Source organism: Pipra filicauda, unplaced genomic scaffold, assembly GCF_003945595.2.
Source record: "Pipra filicauda isolate LSUMZ 115617 unplaced genomic scaffold, ASM394559v2 scaffold614_size217257_pilon, whole genome shotgun sequence".
Taxonomy (NCBI): domain Eukaryota; kingdom Metazoa; phylum Chordata; class Aves; order Passeriformes; family Pipridae; genus Pipra; species Pipra filicauda.
Window position 1 is genome coordinate 182,196 of NW_024104770.1, and position 17,219 is coordinate 199,414.

Sequence of the window (17,219 nt, forward strand, 5' to 3'; positions counted from 1 at the left end):
CTCGAGGTTCGGGTTGGTTGGAAGGAGGCGAGGAGGGAGCCAGGGAAGGCAGAATGTGGGCGAGGACAGAAAACTCGGGAAAATATTTAAATTCCTCGTGGCTTCCATCATTTCCTGGAACGCTCTCCCAGCACTTTATGCAGTCCTCCAGGGCTCTGGAGGCTGTGCCTGGGAAGCTGTGTGTTGGGGTGAACACGGCCAAGGCAGGTGTTGCCGTGGCCCAACCTGCTGCTAAGCCAGCCCAGCCCTGTGTCGTGCCATGGAAGTGGCTCAAACAGGAGTGATTCCCACGGGAACACGGGCTGTGGCCACTCACACGTGTCCCAGGGCTGACAGAGGCACCCGGGCCAGCACCACAGAGCACGTGGAGGCTCTGGGATAGCACTTGAGGGCCGGGACAGGAGCTGCCTGGAACATGAAAATAATGAGTTATTCATGAGAGGGGAGTGCTCTGCCTGCAACCAGCAGCACTGTCACACTGCACAGCTCCAGGAGTGCAGGGGGAAGGTCACTGTGTCTGCTCGGGCTCCAGGAGTCAAGGCATGAAATAATAATAATAATAATAATAATAATAATGATGATTCCCTTTGGCTCGCTGGCCCCACTGAATCCACGACCAGGCCTCAGCTCAGGCCTTTGGGGCTTTATGTGAGGCTCTGTGCAGTGCAAACTGAGAGGAGTTAATGCTCCTGGAGCAGCCACAGAGTGCCTGTGATGCTTCATGGAACTGAGACACCATCACTGGTATCGGGGACTGGGGTCGACTCTGCTCCAGAGGCACAGAATCCCAGAGTGGTTTGGGTGGGAAGGGACCTCAAAACTCATCCAGTGCCACCCCCTGCCATGGGCAGGGACACCTTCCACCAGCCCAGGTTGCTCCAAGCCCCGTCCAACCTGGCCTTGGACACTCCCAGGGATGAGAAACCACAACTTCTCTGGGCAACCTGTGCCAGGCCCTCCCAACACTCAGGGTTGGTGACACCGGTGCCTTTCTGGCTGTGAGTGCACATTGCTGGCTCGTGTCCTGCTTTTCAGCCACCCAGAGTGATGACCAGCAGCCCCACCAGCTAAACTTGGCAGCTGGGAACACAGGCTGTGTTCCTTGGGAAGCACTGGCACCATCCCTGTGAGAAACCTGGGAATTCCCAGCTCTCGTGGTCTCTGCTGTTTGTGCTGAGCTGTGTCTGAAGCTGGATGCTGAACTTCCTTCTCACCTTCTCACCCTGAGCTCCTCCCAGCCTAAAGACCTAAATCCACACAGAGAGTCACACCCCAGGCTGTTCTCAGTTGTGAACACGGGTATAAATGGCAAAATATTATTCCGCTCTTGCAGTTAAAATGAATAACACGTGCTCGGGGTGCTCCTCTCCCTGGCTAACAACAGACACTGATTTGTCCAAGATGTGGGCAGGGAATGGGCTGCACTGAGGCCAAACTACAGTTATTGCATGAGAGGGGCCTACAAATTGCCCGAGGCTGAGGGTCAGCCCTGAGCTCCTCCTGCAATGGCACTCGTGGCTCGACCACCCCAGAGCATCCCACAGACACTCCGGGTGATGCTCCCGGGGCCCAGCACAAGGACACACGACAGGAGCACAAGGAAACCTCTCTGGCCACGAGCTCTCCCAGCAGAGTTTATCTTTGTGAAGATAAAATGACAAAAAAATGAACAAACCCAAGAGCTCACACAGTTGGGTCCTGGGCAGCACCACCGAAACCAGCACCAGTGACCTCACCCCCTCTGGTCTCCTCCAAAGTGAGGGGAGTTTGCTAAATGCTGGGGATGTTTATGCACTTTAGGCCAAAGCCCTAAAAATAAAGATTTTTAGGAAGATGGGTCATTCACTGACCACGGACTACCACGATAAATACAGTCCTAACACAAGGATAAAGAAATGTGGATTTTACGCTCAATAAACTTAAATCTAACCACTGAAAAATAAAAAGGGTACACGTTTGATTTCTGTATCTACATATTTTCTCAGAATAAAGCTGTTGAAACAGATTAAAAGAGAAATGAGCAGTTTGATGAGCAGAGCACAGCACGAGAACAGTTTAAGGAAAGCATCTCTCATTGCTGGGGAACTAATCAGAATCAACTTTTTGAACCATTTCAGGAAGGCTGTGACTCCAAATAAATGTTAACTTGGAGGACTGAGAAAAACAGACAAAATTTGTAGTTGTTTGGGTAAATATACCCGTGCTTCATGCAGAAAGCAAAGGCTGACAGTGCCCTTGGCTGGTCACTCCCACACCCCTCGGAGCCACACATTTCCACAGGTGAGGAGCAGCTGGAACTCAGCAACTTTCCCCCCTCTTCTTAAGCATTACCTATATAAAACTCCAGGATCTGTCATCCTTTTTTGACACTCCTGGCTGTCAGGAGCAGCAGTGAGAGATGCAGATGAGCTGCCTGTGCTGCACACACCCTACAAAGGAAAGCTGCTCCAATCCTCTGGAGTTCCTCCTGGGGTTTGCCTCCACAGCACTGGCCTACACGGAGCAGGGAAGTGCAAGGGATGAGATGACACAGGCAGGAGGCAGCAGAGCAGCCTCATCACAGCACAAACCTCCTCCCTCCTCCTCTTCCTCCTCCTCCTCCTCCCTGCTCAGCACGGCTGGGGATGCTCAGAGGCTCCACACACACTGTGCTCAGGGCAGGCAGCATTCCCAGAGGAATCACAGGATCACTGAGGTTGGAAAAGACCTTCAAGACCAGGGAGTCCAACCTGTGCCCCATCCCCACCTTGTCCCCAGCCCAGAGCACTGAGTGCCACGGCCAGGCCTTCCTGGGACACCTCCAGGGCTGGGCACTCCAAACCTCCCTGGGCAGCCCCTGCCAGGGCCTGACCACCCTTCCCAGCAGGAAATTCCTCCTGATGTCCAAGAAGGAGAAGAAGAAGAAGAAGAAGAAGAAAGGATGGCACTTACCCCCCAGCAGTGCATGGGGCAGGCTGGATCTCAGGGGTTGGGTCTTGGCACCTCTCAGAAGGGACCTTCTCTGGTCCCCAGGAGCTGGTCTGACCCCAGGCTCCTTCTCCTCCTCGGCTCCAACACCACTCCCAGCACTCCTTTTTCCAGTTGTGGGTTTGGGGAAGGAGTAATGGGAAGGATGCTCGTGGGATTCACACTGCTTCAGCCCCGGTGAGGCAGGACAAGGCCCAGCTCCTTTCCCTGGAGCACACATCCCTGAGAATCCCACCAGCATTCCTTCCTGCTCCAACCAGAAATGAACTGGACTCCCACCTTTAGTCAAAGTGAAAGATTTACCAGAGCTGAGGGAAAGCTGAGGAAGCAGGATCCACCCTGGATGGGCAGGAGAAGCACCAGCCACCACGTGGATTTGGGGGGGAAGAGCTGCTCTCCCCGCTTTGCTGCGCCCCAAGCCGAGGATCCCAGGCTGCTCCACGGCCCCACAGCTGCTGGAGGCATGTTTTCAAAAGCCAGCTCCTCGTGTCCCAGAGAAGCTCCTTTGATCTCTGGAAGGAGTGGCTCCCCAGCTAATCCATAACACACGGACACGGAGCGTGACGCACCCGCAGCCTCTCGTGGGATGGTGGGGTCTGTCCACGAGCTGCAAAGAGCTCCAGAGGAAGGGAGAGATCTGAAAGGCTTCATCCTGTCACTGCCAGAGACTGGATACTGGGAAGAAATTCCTCCCTGGGAGGGTGGTGAGGCCCTGGCACAGGTTGCCCAGAGAAGCTGTGGTTGCCCCATCTCTGCAAACCTTCAAGGCTGGGTTAGAGGGGGCTTGGAGCAACCTGGGACAGTGGAAGGTGTCCCTGCCCATGGCAAGGGACTGGAAGAGCTTTAAGACCCCTTTCAACACCCAAACCATTCCATGATTCTCTAATTCTGATTCTGGACATCCTTGATATGAAAATGATGGAGTTCTTGCTACAAGAGTGATGAATTTCTTGGGAGGAGCCGCCACCAGCAGTGGGAGATCTGGGGACCAGAGGTCTCCAGTCTCAGGAAGAGGGGTGTGTAAAAGGGATACAGGCTGGGCTGGAGTGAACCTGACTGTGAGCCCCCAGCTCAAAGAGGGCAAAGCCAGCTCCTGAGGCCGTGCACCAAGGGATGAAAGGGCTGCAGGAGTCCTGGGGAGAAATAACCGGGGCCAAGAATTCGGCAGTGCCCTTGCCACGAGGGCATGACTGACAGACCTGACCTGGTGGGAACGGGGCTCACCTGACACCTGCTCCAGTGGAAGATGCCCCTGCCCACGGCAGGGGGTTGGAATGAGGTGAGATTTGGGGTCCCCTGTCAGCCAAAGCTCCCGATGGCCCCGCTCTGGGTGCTCAGGCCCCGGCGCCGACACGCCTGGAGCATCCTGATGGCACAGCCCACTCAGGAGATGCAGATCCCCCAGAATTCTGGCTCTTGTTTAATCTGATGGGCTCGTTACCGCTGTCAGAAACGCAGGATTAAGCTGCCAATGAGCTGGAGAATGGAGGCTGCTGGAAGCAAACATGGGATGCTTCCAAATGAGCCCAGAGGATGGGGCCAGGCTGTGCCAGGGGGGCAGCGGCTGAGGGAGGTTTCTCAGGCCCTGGAATTCTGATCTTTCTTAAAGCAAGCACCCCCCTCACCTCCACCTGGTGAAATCCAACAGAGAAAGGTTCAGGGAAAGGAAAACTGCCATTCACGAGAGCAGGGCTTTCATGGAATCATCCAATCCCAGAATGGGTTGGGTGGGAAGGGACCTTAAAGCTCATCCCATTCCACCCCCTGCCGTGGGCAGGGACACCTTCCACCAGACCAGGATGCTCCAAGCCCCGTCCAGCCTGGCCTTGAACATTTTCCCTACACAGCATCAGTTAAAACACTGAGATTTTCTGTTTCTCTGCCATTTTAATTCTTTGTGGATTTAAGCACATCTGCTTCGGGCTCGTGAAACTGGAGGGGCATTTACAGTAGTAAATGACAGGCTAAATCACAAATACAATACAAGCATTTGTCTCTAAACCCAATTTGGATTACACGATGATTTCGGGCCGTGGAACAACTTCCATTTCACTTTGATAAATAAAAAAAAAAAACCCCGAGAGGTTTCAGGCTGAAAACATCAGGAAAGGCCAAAGCCACAGCTGGAACTGATATTTCACACAGTCAGCTCTTAGGCAGGACCATTTTGATCCGGGACTATGGATAAATTGATTCCAGGTATGGGGTTTTTTTCCCTTTCCGTAGCACGGTGTAATATTTACACCAGTGTTTGACTACGTGAAGCACTGGGATGTTTTGATAGCCAGGCAGTAAATCCATGTTGTGCCTGACACAACATCTGAGCAAGCAACATCCAGCCTCAGCACTCCCAAGGTCTTGGATTCACAGTATTTCCTGTGACACCAAACAGCACCGTGCCTGTATTTTCTGGGTTTCTTCATCCTGCTTCCAGCACGTTTCAAATCAACTAAAATTACTAAAAAAACCCAAAAAAATACCCCAAAAAAACCCCCACAGTTAAAAAAGGTTTTACCCTTCCAGGAGCACCACAAATGGTGCCTTTTGTCGAGGAGATCCATGGCCAGGGGGAAAAAACCCAGACACACCTTTGGAAAACCTACGAGCAGGTCAGAGCAAGAGGTGCAGAGATCTCTTGGCTGCTCCACCTGGGATGAGTTTTAAGGGTAACCGAATCCTCCAGCTGTGTCAGGAGAGGTTCAGGTTGGATATTGGGAACAATTCCTTCCTGGAAAGGGCTGTCCAGCCCTGGCACAGCTGCCCAGGGCAGGGGGGGAGTCTCCATTCCTGGAGGGATTTAAAAGCCAGGTGGAGGTGGCCCTTGGGGACAGGGGTCAGGGGTGGCCTTGGCAGTGCTGGGGGATGGTTGGACTCGATGCTCTGAGGGGGCTTTTCCAACCTCAGTGATTCTGTGATTCCATGAATCCACCCCAGTGTGACAACAGCCAGCCAGACACCACAGTGCAAACCCTTTCCACAGGTGCCACACTCTCCCCACCCCACCTGCCAGCACTCAGCTCCCTGGGGACAAGGCTGAGACCTGGGTGACACAAACTCTGCTCTGAGACACAACATTGAGTGATGGAATGGTTTGGGCTGAAGGGACCTTAAATCTCATCCCATCCCACCCCCTGCCATGGGCAGGGACACCTCCCACCAGCCCAGGGTGCCCCAAGCCCCGTCCAACCTGGCCTTGGACACTCCCAGGGATCCAGGGGCAGCCACAGCTTCTCTGGGCAACCTGTGCCAGGGCCTCCCCACCCTCACAGCCAGGAATTCCTTCCCAACATCCAATCTAACCCTGCACTCTGTCGGGGGAGTCCATTCCCCCTTGTCCTGTCCCTCCAGGCCCTTGTCCAAACTCCCTCTCCAGTGTTCCTGGAGCCCCTCTGGGCATGGAAAGGCTTCTAAGAGGTCTCCACACAACCTCCTCTTCCCCAGGCTGAACAGCCCCCATGGTTTTAGTGCACTGTGTTGACAATCACGGGGTTGTGTCTCCTTGTAGCTCCTTCCTTTGCTCCAAGCCCGAGTGCAGAAGTGTATTTGTGGGCTGGGGAAATAAAGAACAACCTGGAGAGGGGCCAATAACGCCGAAGAAACCACCAGCTTCAAAAAGATAAAAGTTTACTACACAGTTAGTAAAAAGAGTGATTTATGCTCAACGGGCTCGTTTGGCTGTGTCAGGCCATACCTAAACCCTGGTGCTGCACAGAACATGCTTTAACAAGATGTTTCAGGGCTCCCTTTGAAAGAGACAACCCTTCTGAAGAGGCGAGGTGGAAAAAGGGATTGCTCCCGACAGAGGAAAGGGCCAAACCAGAGCAATAAAGTCTGTGGAACAGATGATGAACTGAGCCCCAAATTGCTGCCATCTGTTATCAACCTTTGCCCAGTGAAATGAATTTCATGTGAGGTCAAGAAATCCCGAACTGCCATTTCCTCATTACTATTAATAAGGGCCAGGTGCCACATAACCCAACAGTGGATCCAGATGTCCCTCACGTGGCTTTGATTACCCCTCTAGGCCCGGGTACTGATGGGAGGGAGAGCACTGCAGATGCACACACAGGATGAATCCCTCTGCAATTGAGTTACTGGGCATTAACAGCATCGCTCAGCTCCCACCCCACGGGGGCAGGTCAGCTCTGGGTGCTCCCTCGGGGGGATGGGACCGACCTGCACACGCAACCTGGGCTTCTCCTGGATCCTCCATGACTGTGGGTGAAAGGATTTTTGGGGGGCTTCTTCTAAGAGGCCACAATGAGGGAAGTTTTTGTGGCTGCCCCATCCCTGGAAGTGTCCAAGGCCAGGTTGGACGGGGCTTGCAGCAACCTGGGATGTTGGAAGGTGTCCGTGCCCATGGCAGGGGGTGCAGCTGGAGGAGTTTTAAGGTCCCTTCCAACCCAAACCATCCTGGGATTCTGTAAGCAATCCCTTCCAGAAGCAACAGCTAAGACACAGGCAAATGGCTCCCATTAGAATTCCACCAACATCTTGTTGGATGTTCTCGAGGGCCTAAAAAAGCACCATTTTTCCTGTCTCTGAAACGGACACAACTCAACACCGAACATGTGAAAATGGACGGTTCTGGAGTTCGGTTGAGATTAAAATGCTGTGGAAAAGCTGCTCATATCCACTGTTTATGGCATCAGTCGGGTGTGTTTGGGTGCCAACCCGGTGCTCCAGCCCAGCAGAAGGAATCAGGAATGGCAGGGAACGGAGCTGGATCGCACCCGAAGGGGGACGTTGCACGCGCTGTCTGCACCTCCCTCAGCTCATTTACGTGCTGGAGCACTTGACTACAGAGTGAGGAAAGCATTGTTTTAGAAGAGTCAGCATGGCTTGTGAAATTCAGCAGGGAAGCAATAAATATTTCACATCCTGGACTCGGCAAGGACGATGGTTTAACCAGTTACAGCCCAGGCCCCAGGAAAACCCAGTGGAAGGGACTATTCCAGAACCCTGTTGTCGGCCCTGCCAAACCCATCGTCAGCATCACGTTTCCCAGGGGCTAAACAAACATCAGGCGAAATCAGCCCTTGCCAAAACAAATGCAAGTCCTTGTAGCACATCCCTCCAGTCGTGGCGGCGATTCCTCCGCAGCGGAAACACAACGTCCAGGCCCGGGAATATCCGTCCCCAAACGTGGCAACAAACGGTTCCGTGGAAATGTCGGTGGGGAATGAGAAGTGCCACCAACACACCACAGCAAAGCCCTCAGGAACAGGCCACAAGGGGTGGAAACACCCACGGAGTGGGAGAGAATCTTGAACAGAAAACCCGCTGTGACCTCAGCAGTGAGATCATCCCTGTGACGGATGAAATGTCCCAGGACAGGTCGGACGGGGCTCCGAGTGACCTGGTCTGTGGAAGGTGTCCCTGCCCGTGGCACGGGGTGGGATGGGCTGAGCTCTAAGGTCCCTCCCGACCCAAACCAGTCTGGGATTGGATGATCCCTACAGGGCAAACCTGAGCATTGAATTCGTGGTCCCAAACATTCCCTGAGCCTGCAGGGATGCTGCTCGTCAGCCTTTAGAACACTCCTCCTGCTCTGCTCTGACACAAACCATCCTCTCCTCCCATGGCTCCGAAGGGTCTGGACCTCACCAAGGTGCTGTTCCACCCTCCCTCACCCACAGGTGCTCATCCCCATCTTCTGCCAAGGAGCTTAGACAGGTGACACAGACCCACCAGCCCTGGGAACCACATCCAGCCCCTTCCAGCCTGGACTGGTGATCCTCAGAGGTCTGTGTGAGCCACGAGAGCTCCCGGCCTCACCTCTTCCCCAGGAATGCTGTGCTCCACAGGACCATTCCAGTGCTCTGGTTTGCAGCACGGCCCCTCAGAAACTGGATGGGCAGAGCTGCTGGCACAGGAAAAGGAATGTTTCGAGCTGGCTTTGCTGCCACAGACAGCTCATTGTAAAGCTGAGCCCTGGGCAGTCCACAGACGTATCTGGGTATTTAAAACCCACTGCTCAGCGGACAAGAAGCCAAATTTCTCCTAGAGGGGACTCACAGAATGAAGCTGTTGTTGGTACCCCAGGCCCCCAGCCCCGGGACACTCCCCAGACCCTGCTCTGACCCTGTGGGCCCTGGGAACACCTGGGGTATGGCTTGTTGTGGTGGTTCGAGACCCCCAAAAATCTAATTTCCAAGTCCAAGCCCCCCTCCCACAATTTGCTTCAGTGTGAGAGGGTTTTTTAGACATAACACATGACACTTGTTTGGGCCAGAGACTCAGGGACAGCTCAGCTCTGGGGCTCACGTGCTGCTCCCAGGCACCTCCACATCCCAGGTGAGCTCAGGCTTGAAGACTTGATGTCCTTGGCTGCTGAACGCTGCTTGGGCACGGTGTGGGATCACAGAAGGATGGAATGCTTTGGGCTGGAAAGGACCTTATATCCCACCTTGTCCCACCCCCTGCCATGGGCAGGGACACCTTCCACTGGACCAGGTTGCTCCAAGGCCTGTCCAACCTCTGCTCTGCAAGTCCTGGGTTCTCCCAGTGCCTGGGGCACCTCAGGGCCTGCTGCTGAAACCAGGGAGAACTGCCTGGATTTAACCCTCCTGGAGACCCACCCAACAGGCACCACATTATATATCACACACAGCTTTCACACACTTCCTGACAGAGAATCCTGGAAGACTTTGAAGGACTTCCAAGTCCTTTCCAGCAAGGCAGGCTGATGCCTCCTCACACGGGGAATATGCTGAACACAAAAATAAGCTCTCAGGGCTCTTGGAGCCCCCCGAGCACACATGGCTCATGACCAAGCCTTGACTTTCCTTATGACTCCCCCCCCCCCAATTAATCCACAGGAACTGCACTTCCTGGTGCAAACCTCTCACAACTGTTTCATTTCTAATCCCCCGTTTCACAGACGACGAGCGTTAAAACAAAACAAAAAAAAAAATGAAAATAAACAGAAACCTCTAGAGAATAAAAGCAGGAACATTTTCAGGCAGCCTCTGACAGGGGGACCTGTTTGGGACATGGAACCAACCCCCTGAGCTGGGTTTGAAGCAGGTTAACAGGGGTGTTTTCCCCCAGCCAGGAGCAGCCCGTGCCCGGAGCTTTGTCTGAGGGCAGTGGTTGGAGAGCCGGGACTTGGCAGACGTGTCTCCCCGCCAAGGCAGCACTGGAAGGCAAGGAACTGAACAAACTCCTGCCTGTTTCTGGCCCTGCGATCCAAACCGTGATTAAGGGCAGAGGAATGTGATTGAGGGAAGGCATGAATGGACTGGGAGGGGGCAGAGCCCGTCCTGCCTCCGGGCCGGTCCCTCTCCACGGGCCAGCCCAGGAACAACCGCCCGGCTTGGAAACGTCTCTGCTTGCTACAACCGAGCAGAAACAGCCAAGTGCTCGCCACTGTTCCAGCCTCTGTTTGACAACACTTGGCCCCTCGTGCTGTCTGTGTGCTCTGGACAACGGGATGGGGGGATTGGAGCCCCTCTGGGCTGGCAGTGACTGACAGGGACCCCTCCCCAGCCGAGCATCCCAGAGTGGTTTGGGTTGGAAGGGACCTTAAAGCTCATCTCATCCCACTCCTTGCCGTGGGCAGGGACACCTCCCACCAGCCCAGGTTGCTCCAAGCCCCGTCCAACCTGGCCTGGGACACTCCCAGGGATCCAGGGGCAGACACAGCTTCTCTGGGCAACCTGTGCCAGCCCAAGGATTCCCTCCCTATATCAAATCTAACCCTCTGGCAGTGGGAAGCCATTGCCCCTTGTCCTGTCCCTTGTCCAAAGTCCCTCTCCAAATCCTCTTAGCTCTGCCTCCTGGCACAGAGAGCAGAGGGTGGCCAGGGACAGCTCCCACAGCCCGGAGAAACTCGGCAGTGCTCCAGGAGAGGGGACTTCTTTCTGTTCAGAGAGACACCAGGTCTCCTGCAGACACTGTCTGCAGTGTTCATCCCACGGTGACAGGGAGCACACCACATGACTCAGGGATGTGTCTCTTACCCGACTCAACCACCACAGGACAGTGAAGATCCACCAGAGCAAACACTTCCAGGACAGTAATCCTGGCACACATCCGTGCCTGCTCCCTGCCAAGCCTTCCTCCTCACATCCAGAACTCTTCTGCCAGGGGCACTGCTGCCAACCAAAGAGCCAGGTGAGGGTCTTCTTCACCTCCAGCACCTGAGGGCAGCACAGACCCCGCCTTCCATTCCGAAATGTCTGACAGATGAACTCCATTGCTACGCAGGATGGGCTCCCCACACAACTCATTGGCTCTTCTGGGAGGTCTTCTAGGTTTGATAAGGGTTGGATGGAGCCTGGAGCAACCTGGGCAGTGGAAGGTGTCCCTGCCCATGGCTGGAGGGTTGCACTGGTTGAGCTTTAAGATCCTTTTCCACTCAAACCACTTGGATTCAACGATACCCTCCAGCAGACCCAGGAACACGCTCTCAGCGTGGAGGCACCAACCCCAAGCTCATCCCAAAGCTCTGCCTGTCCACATCAGGAAGCTGAACCACACACAGGAGTGTTGCTGGCACTGGAACAAGGTAATTTTCAGGATCTAAGTGCTGGAACGCTCGCTGGGAGGGCTGGGACACAACCCAGTGGGCACATTCCCTGGCAGTTCCCAGGCACACTGTTCCCAACACCAAGTGCAGCCACGGGCTCTGGCAGGCCGAGGAGTCCCGGGATCATTCGTGCTGGAAAAGACCTCCAAAATCATCGAGCCCACCCTGTGCCCCATCCCCACCTTGTCCCCCAGCCAGAGCACTGAGTGCCACGGCCAGGCCTTCCCTGGACACCTCCAGGGACGGGGACTCCACCTTTGGACCTCTGGCTGATGCAATGGGTGCAGAACTGAGCAGCAGCCTCGGGTTTGGGTATCGACAGGAGACTCCTCCAGGTGATCCAGGGCTCTGCAGGGCTGGGAATTCCCCACTCACGGGTTCCTGCATCCCTTGGGAGGGGACACAGCTGTCACCCGAGCTGGTTGCTGGGCTCAGCTCTGCTACAGCCAAGGCTGAGGAGGTTCAGCTCGTTCAGGGGACGAGCACTGCTGCCCTGGTACTGCTGCCCTGGCCCTGCTGCCCTGGCCCTGGCACTGCTGCCCTGGTACCCTGGCCCTGCCCCTGGCCCTGCTGCCCTGGTACTGCTGCCCTGGCCCTGCTGCCCTGGCACTGCTCAGGCTCACTGGGAGGTCTCATCTACACACTCGACCTGAACCCTGGGAGGAAAAGGGGAACTCCTGATCCCTCTCCATGGGGTTAAAGGAAGAAGTCCCCCCCAGGACTTCCACGCCTTCCCAAAGGTTGCTGGGTGAGTGCACATCCACTTCTGTGGGTAACCCAGCCCTGGGGGCCACGAGCCCAGTGTGCTCTGCTGCTCCCATGGTTCCCACCGTTTTCTGAGAGGAAAGGATTCCATTCCAGCGTCTCAGCCCTCCCATGAGCTCCTCCACTGTGTTCCTGGGCCTGTTTGGCATTAGAGCCGGGCTCTGGTGCCGGAGCACGAGCGCCTGCCGCTGCTCTGGGTCTGCTGTGTGGGCTGTGGGACACGCCAAGGACCCATCCGTGTGATGTACATCGTCGGGAATCCCTTGAATGTTCCTCTGGATGTAGAACAGCGCAGCTCCTACGGCTGCTCCTCTGACTACAAAACAAAGGGGGTTTAATATTTAGCAGATTGTCCAAGTTTCTCACCAGCTGAGACGTGGAAACGGTCCTGGTGTAAATTAGGCTCTTTACTAGCTGGGACACAACAGTCCCAGCAGCGGTGGGGAACAGTGTGGTGGGCCACCAACACCATGTGGCCCAAGGCTCCATCACTGCAGTAACAGCTCTGCAATAACAGCCCTGCACAAGGCTCTGCTCCTCCAGGACCGGCCCCAGTGAGCCCCAGACAGAGCAGAGACCGTGAACATCTCGAGGGAAGATCAGCTCTGAACACAGGGCACAGAGGTTTCTGCACTTGCCCAGGCTCAGAAACAGGGTCTCCCTCCTCTAACCTGCCGTGATCTCTGCCCAAGGCAGGGAGGGACCTGCAGCCCCGGCACTGAAGGAAGATCAGAGGTTTCCAAAGTGGATGCAAATGTTGCTGCTCTTGATGGGCTGCTGGTCCCAACCCAAGACTCGTGTTCTGCCTGTTATTTACCTTAACCCTTCATGGAAATTCCTGCTGCCACCACACAACTGATCCTTCTCACCAAGGGCTGGGAGGATCATCACCTCAGATCCCCAGGGATCAGCACCCAGAGGCTGCTCCACATTTTCCCTCGTACAAACCCAGGCTGGACGGGGCTTGGAACAACCTGGGACAGTGGGAGGTGTCCCTGCCCATGGCAGGGGTGGGACTGGATGGGCTTTAAGGTCCCTTCCCACCCAAACCACTCTGGGATTTAATGACACTGTCGTGATGGGACAAACCCCTGAGCAGCCTGTTTGGAGCAGAGGGGGTGGTCTGGGTGATCTCAGAGCTGCCTTTCCACCCCAGCCAGTCTGTGCTTTCTGTGTTTTTCTCAGCCAAATGGAGCATCCTGGGATTCTCAGCCTTTCCAGGTTGCCCCTTCATATCTAGGAGAACAGTTCTCAGTCCAAGTAAAGGGAGGATGTAAAGTTTCAGCTCCTACAGACCAGCAAAATGTCCTTTGGTTGGTCAAAATCTGCCTTTCTCGAGGCTTTTTGGCTCATTCATCCCCGATTCCAACAGAATTGGCCCAGACAGAATGTCACTGTGTTGACATTATTTACTTTTGGCTCCTTATCCTCCTCCTGACACAGTGTTCCAGGGAAAGAAGGGAGGTAAAATTGGTCAAATTCTTCCCTGATCTCATATTTCCCCTTTTGCTGTATCCCTAATCCAGATGAAAGCACAGCACAGGAAAAATGAGCTAATGTATAACACTGCCGTTCCCTGCAGAGAATTATTCCTAGGAATGATGCTGGGTGGGAGAATGACACACAGCACAGCATTCCACTGGCACAGTCAGGAGCTGGAGGACAGCAATGGTGGTGCCTTGGTTCTTCTCCTTCCTCCAGGACATTCCTTGAAGATCCTTCCAACCTGGTCCCTCCAACGAGCCAAATAACTTCTGCCAGGTGCCTCAGCAAACCCAGGGACAGCCTGAGATTGGGTACTAGGAAAACATTCCTGGCTGGGAGGGTGGGCAGGCCCTGGCCCAGGTTGCCCAGAGAAGCTGTGGCTGCCCCTGGATCCCTGGAAGTGCCCAGGGTCAGGCTGGACAGGGCTTGGAGCAACCTGGGCTGGTGGGAGGTGTCCCTGCCCATGGCAGGGGTGGGGCTGGTTGATCTTTAAGGTCCCTTCCAACCCAGGCCATTCCATGATTCCATGATTCCCTGATCACCCAACAATGCCCTGGGCTCCAAGAGAAGGTGCCCACTCACCAACACCTCAAACTGACCACAGGACATTAATAAAAGGCCACCCAGGAGTCACCAAAAGCCACTTTCAGCACATGTGGAACTGAAGTGTTTTCACCATTTAAAGTCACCCCAAAATATACAACCCCCTACAAAGAATAAGCCACCAGAATTTCCAATGCACGTGTCCAATATCCAATTATGTCCGTGACAAACAACGTGTGACCCCCCCCAGCAGTGCAACCCCCCAGGATTAATGGTCATTACAGCTCGGGGAGAGAGGCAACCATGTTCCAAACCACCGCAAACGTGCCGAGCTGCAGAGGGACACCGAACATCTGGCTGATCCCGAGAAAAGCAAAAGGGCTCCCTCTGGAGTGGATCCCGGAATTAACACAGGATTCGGGTTTGCACAGAGAAAATGGGAATGGGCAACAAAGCCAAGGCTTTCCCGTCTCTGTCAGCTCAAACTCCTGCTCACAGCCAGCACCCCGGGGCTCCTTCAAGGAGACTCTGCCATGGCTGAAGGACACGGATCCATGCCCGGAATATTAAGTCATTAATTAGTTTTTCATGCATGGACTTGCATGTGGCAAGGAGGCAAATTAAAGGGTTCCTGAAGAGACAAGGAAGCTTCCTTAGCGTGTGAAACACTCCAGAGGATCCCCAACAAAACAAATCACGAAAGCCAGCTAAGAATCTCCCGTTTTCAGCCCTGGATGGTCATGCAGGATTCCAGGAAAGCCTCAGGAATCCAGGTTGTGCCCCCGTGGCAATCAACTTCATTTGAAAGGGAGAGAGGAGTGGCTTTAAGGACATACACCAAACATGCTCTGCTGGAAGCTGATGGAGGCTGTTTGCAAACCCAGGAGAGAGGAAAAGGCCCCACAGCCCCACGGTTTATTTGCACACCAGCCAATTAACAGAAAACGGATTTCATGCAGGAAGAAAAAAAAAAAAGAGTCAGATCACCTACAAAGTGAAGTCAACTTACTGCCTGCTTTTGCTCTTCTTCCTAGAGGTGTTGGCAAAAGAAAAGGGCGAGGAGAGAAAGAGGAAAGATTAATTATCAGAGAAAAATGATAATTTTCACACAAAACACACAAGAGCCACAGTGAAAGGACAGAACACGGGGACTGGAGCAAACACCTCCACGCAGGACAGGAACTGAGGACGTGGGGTACAAGGGCTCCCTGTGGCACAAACCTGCCTCCACTGAGCCCCAAAACTGCCACAGCCCCAGGGGAAGAACATCACCCTCCTGGTCGGTTCCCACTGGGCATTCCAGGACTCTGCCAGTGGGATCCACGAGGGCAAAGCCACCAGGGCTGGAATGGGAGGGCAAAGGCAGCAGAGATGCTGAGTCAGGGAAAAGATGCCGAGAAAACAATTCCTGCCCTGCAGTGCCTTTGTCAGCACAGATCCCTCCTGATTTGGAAGACAAAAAGAGGTGAAATTTGGATGAATTTATCCCCTTTTGGAGCAGGGAAATGTCCCCTCTGATGGGGCTGGGCAGGTGGAGGCACATCCTGCCTTCAGCTACAGGAGAATTCCTTGGAATGAGCAAAATGTCCCACAGTGGGGAGTTTCTTTCCTAATTCAGACACTTCCACAGACAACAACCATCACTCTGTGCTCTGACAGAAGGGCTGGAGCACAGTCCTGGTGACTCACGTACCCCAAACCAGCAGTGACAGCATTCCCAGGGGACTGGCACAGACCCCCAGCACAGAGGACCCCCCCTAAACACGTCTCCCCAGAAATCCAGGTCAGGGAATTAAAATTCACGGGATAAAAGCTCCTTCTGGCCTTCAAATCCACAAACCCATTTATCCACCTTCCCTCCCTGATCTCCCGCCTGAGCAGGATTAACCAGAACCTTTCCCTTAATTTAAAGCAGCTTCTCCTCACTGACCACTCAAAAAGCTGTTTTTTCCCCGCTGTGCCCCGCAGACAGATCTGGGAGTGGCTGCAGAGAACTCCACGTTTCCGAGCAGACACTTCTGGGTTTTTTCTGGTGAGACTCAGGGCTCCTCCAGGTGTGTTTCCAGCTGCTGCTGTGGCAGATGTGGGGTCTGGCTCCACTCAGGCTCAGATCAGCATCAGCTGGGGTCAGTGCTGCCCTCCCCACATCCCACAGCTCCCAGTTGGGACTCGCAGGACCAGATGGGGAGCAGGGTCAGGGAAAAGATCTTCAGCGATCTCCACTCCACAAAAAAAGCTGCTAGTGTGAAAAATGAGGCTTTGGCATTAAGTGCAGATGTGAAAACCCCCTCTCAGGAGGGACGGGGAGCAGATAAATCACCGGAGCAGCCGGCGAGGAAATGGAGGGAGTGAAAGGGGATCTGTCTGCGGGATTTCCGTGCAGGGAGGGGGATTCCCTGTCCCCACGGAGTGCTCCTCAGAGCCAGCCCAGCTCGGGGCACCTGGGCACTGCAGGAGAGCTCAGCAGAGAAGGGAGAGCCAGGCCAGGGGGCTGGAGAGAGCCACAGGATCCCAGAATGGTTTGGGTGGGAAGGGACCTTATAAACCACCCAGTGCTGCTCCAAGCCCTGTCCAGCCTGGCCTGGGACACTTCCAGGGATCCAGGGGCAGCCACAGCCTCCCTTCCCTCCCTTCCCACCCAAAGCAGTCATTCCATGACCTCCCGTGCCTGGGACCCCCAGCAGGAGTGTCCTGGGTCAGTGAGGGGATGTGGAAGACCCTGGCTGCAAACCCCAAGCCCAGCCCCAAATGGCAGTGGCTGGGGGGGTCCCGTGTGGAGTCACAGACACCAGAGCAGGACACTCCTCATGGGGGTCACTGACCCCAGCAGCCAGAACAGCCCCAAATCACAGAAAACGGTTTGGGCTGAAGGGACCTGAGACCTGGGCCAAACATCACAGCATGGGAAAAATGGATGAGCCCCCAG

At 54.7% G+C, this 17,219-nt stretch overlaps 1 protein-coding gene across 1 annotated transcript in view; it reads right to left on the bottom strand.

Moving 5' to 3' along the window:
- The window catches only part of LOC114002984 (dystrobrevin beta-like), a gene marked incomplete at its 5' end in the record, with an annotated part of 66,642 nt that overhangs the window by 34,050 nt on the left and 15,373 nt on the right, over nucleotides 1–17,219 (bottom strand). Inside the window, one exon of the mRNA XM_039388143.1 lies at nucleotides 15,303–15,323. Within this exon, the coding sequence (XP_039244077.1) occupies nucleotides 15,303–15,323 (21 nt within the window). The remainder of the gene's footprint in view (nucleotides 1–15,302; nucleotides 15,324–17,219) is intronic.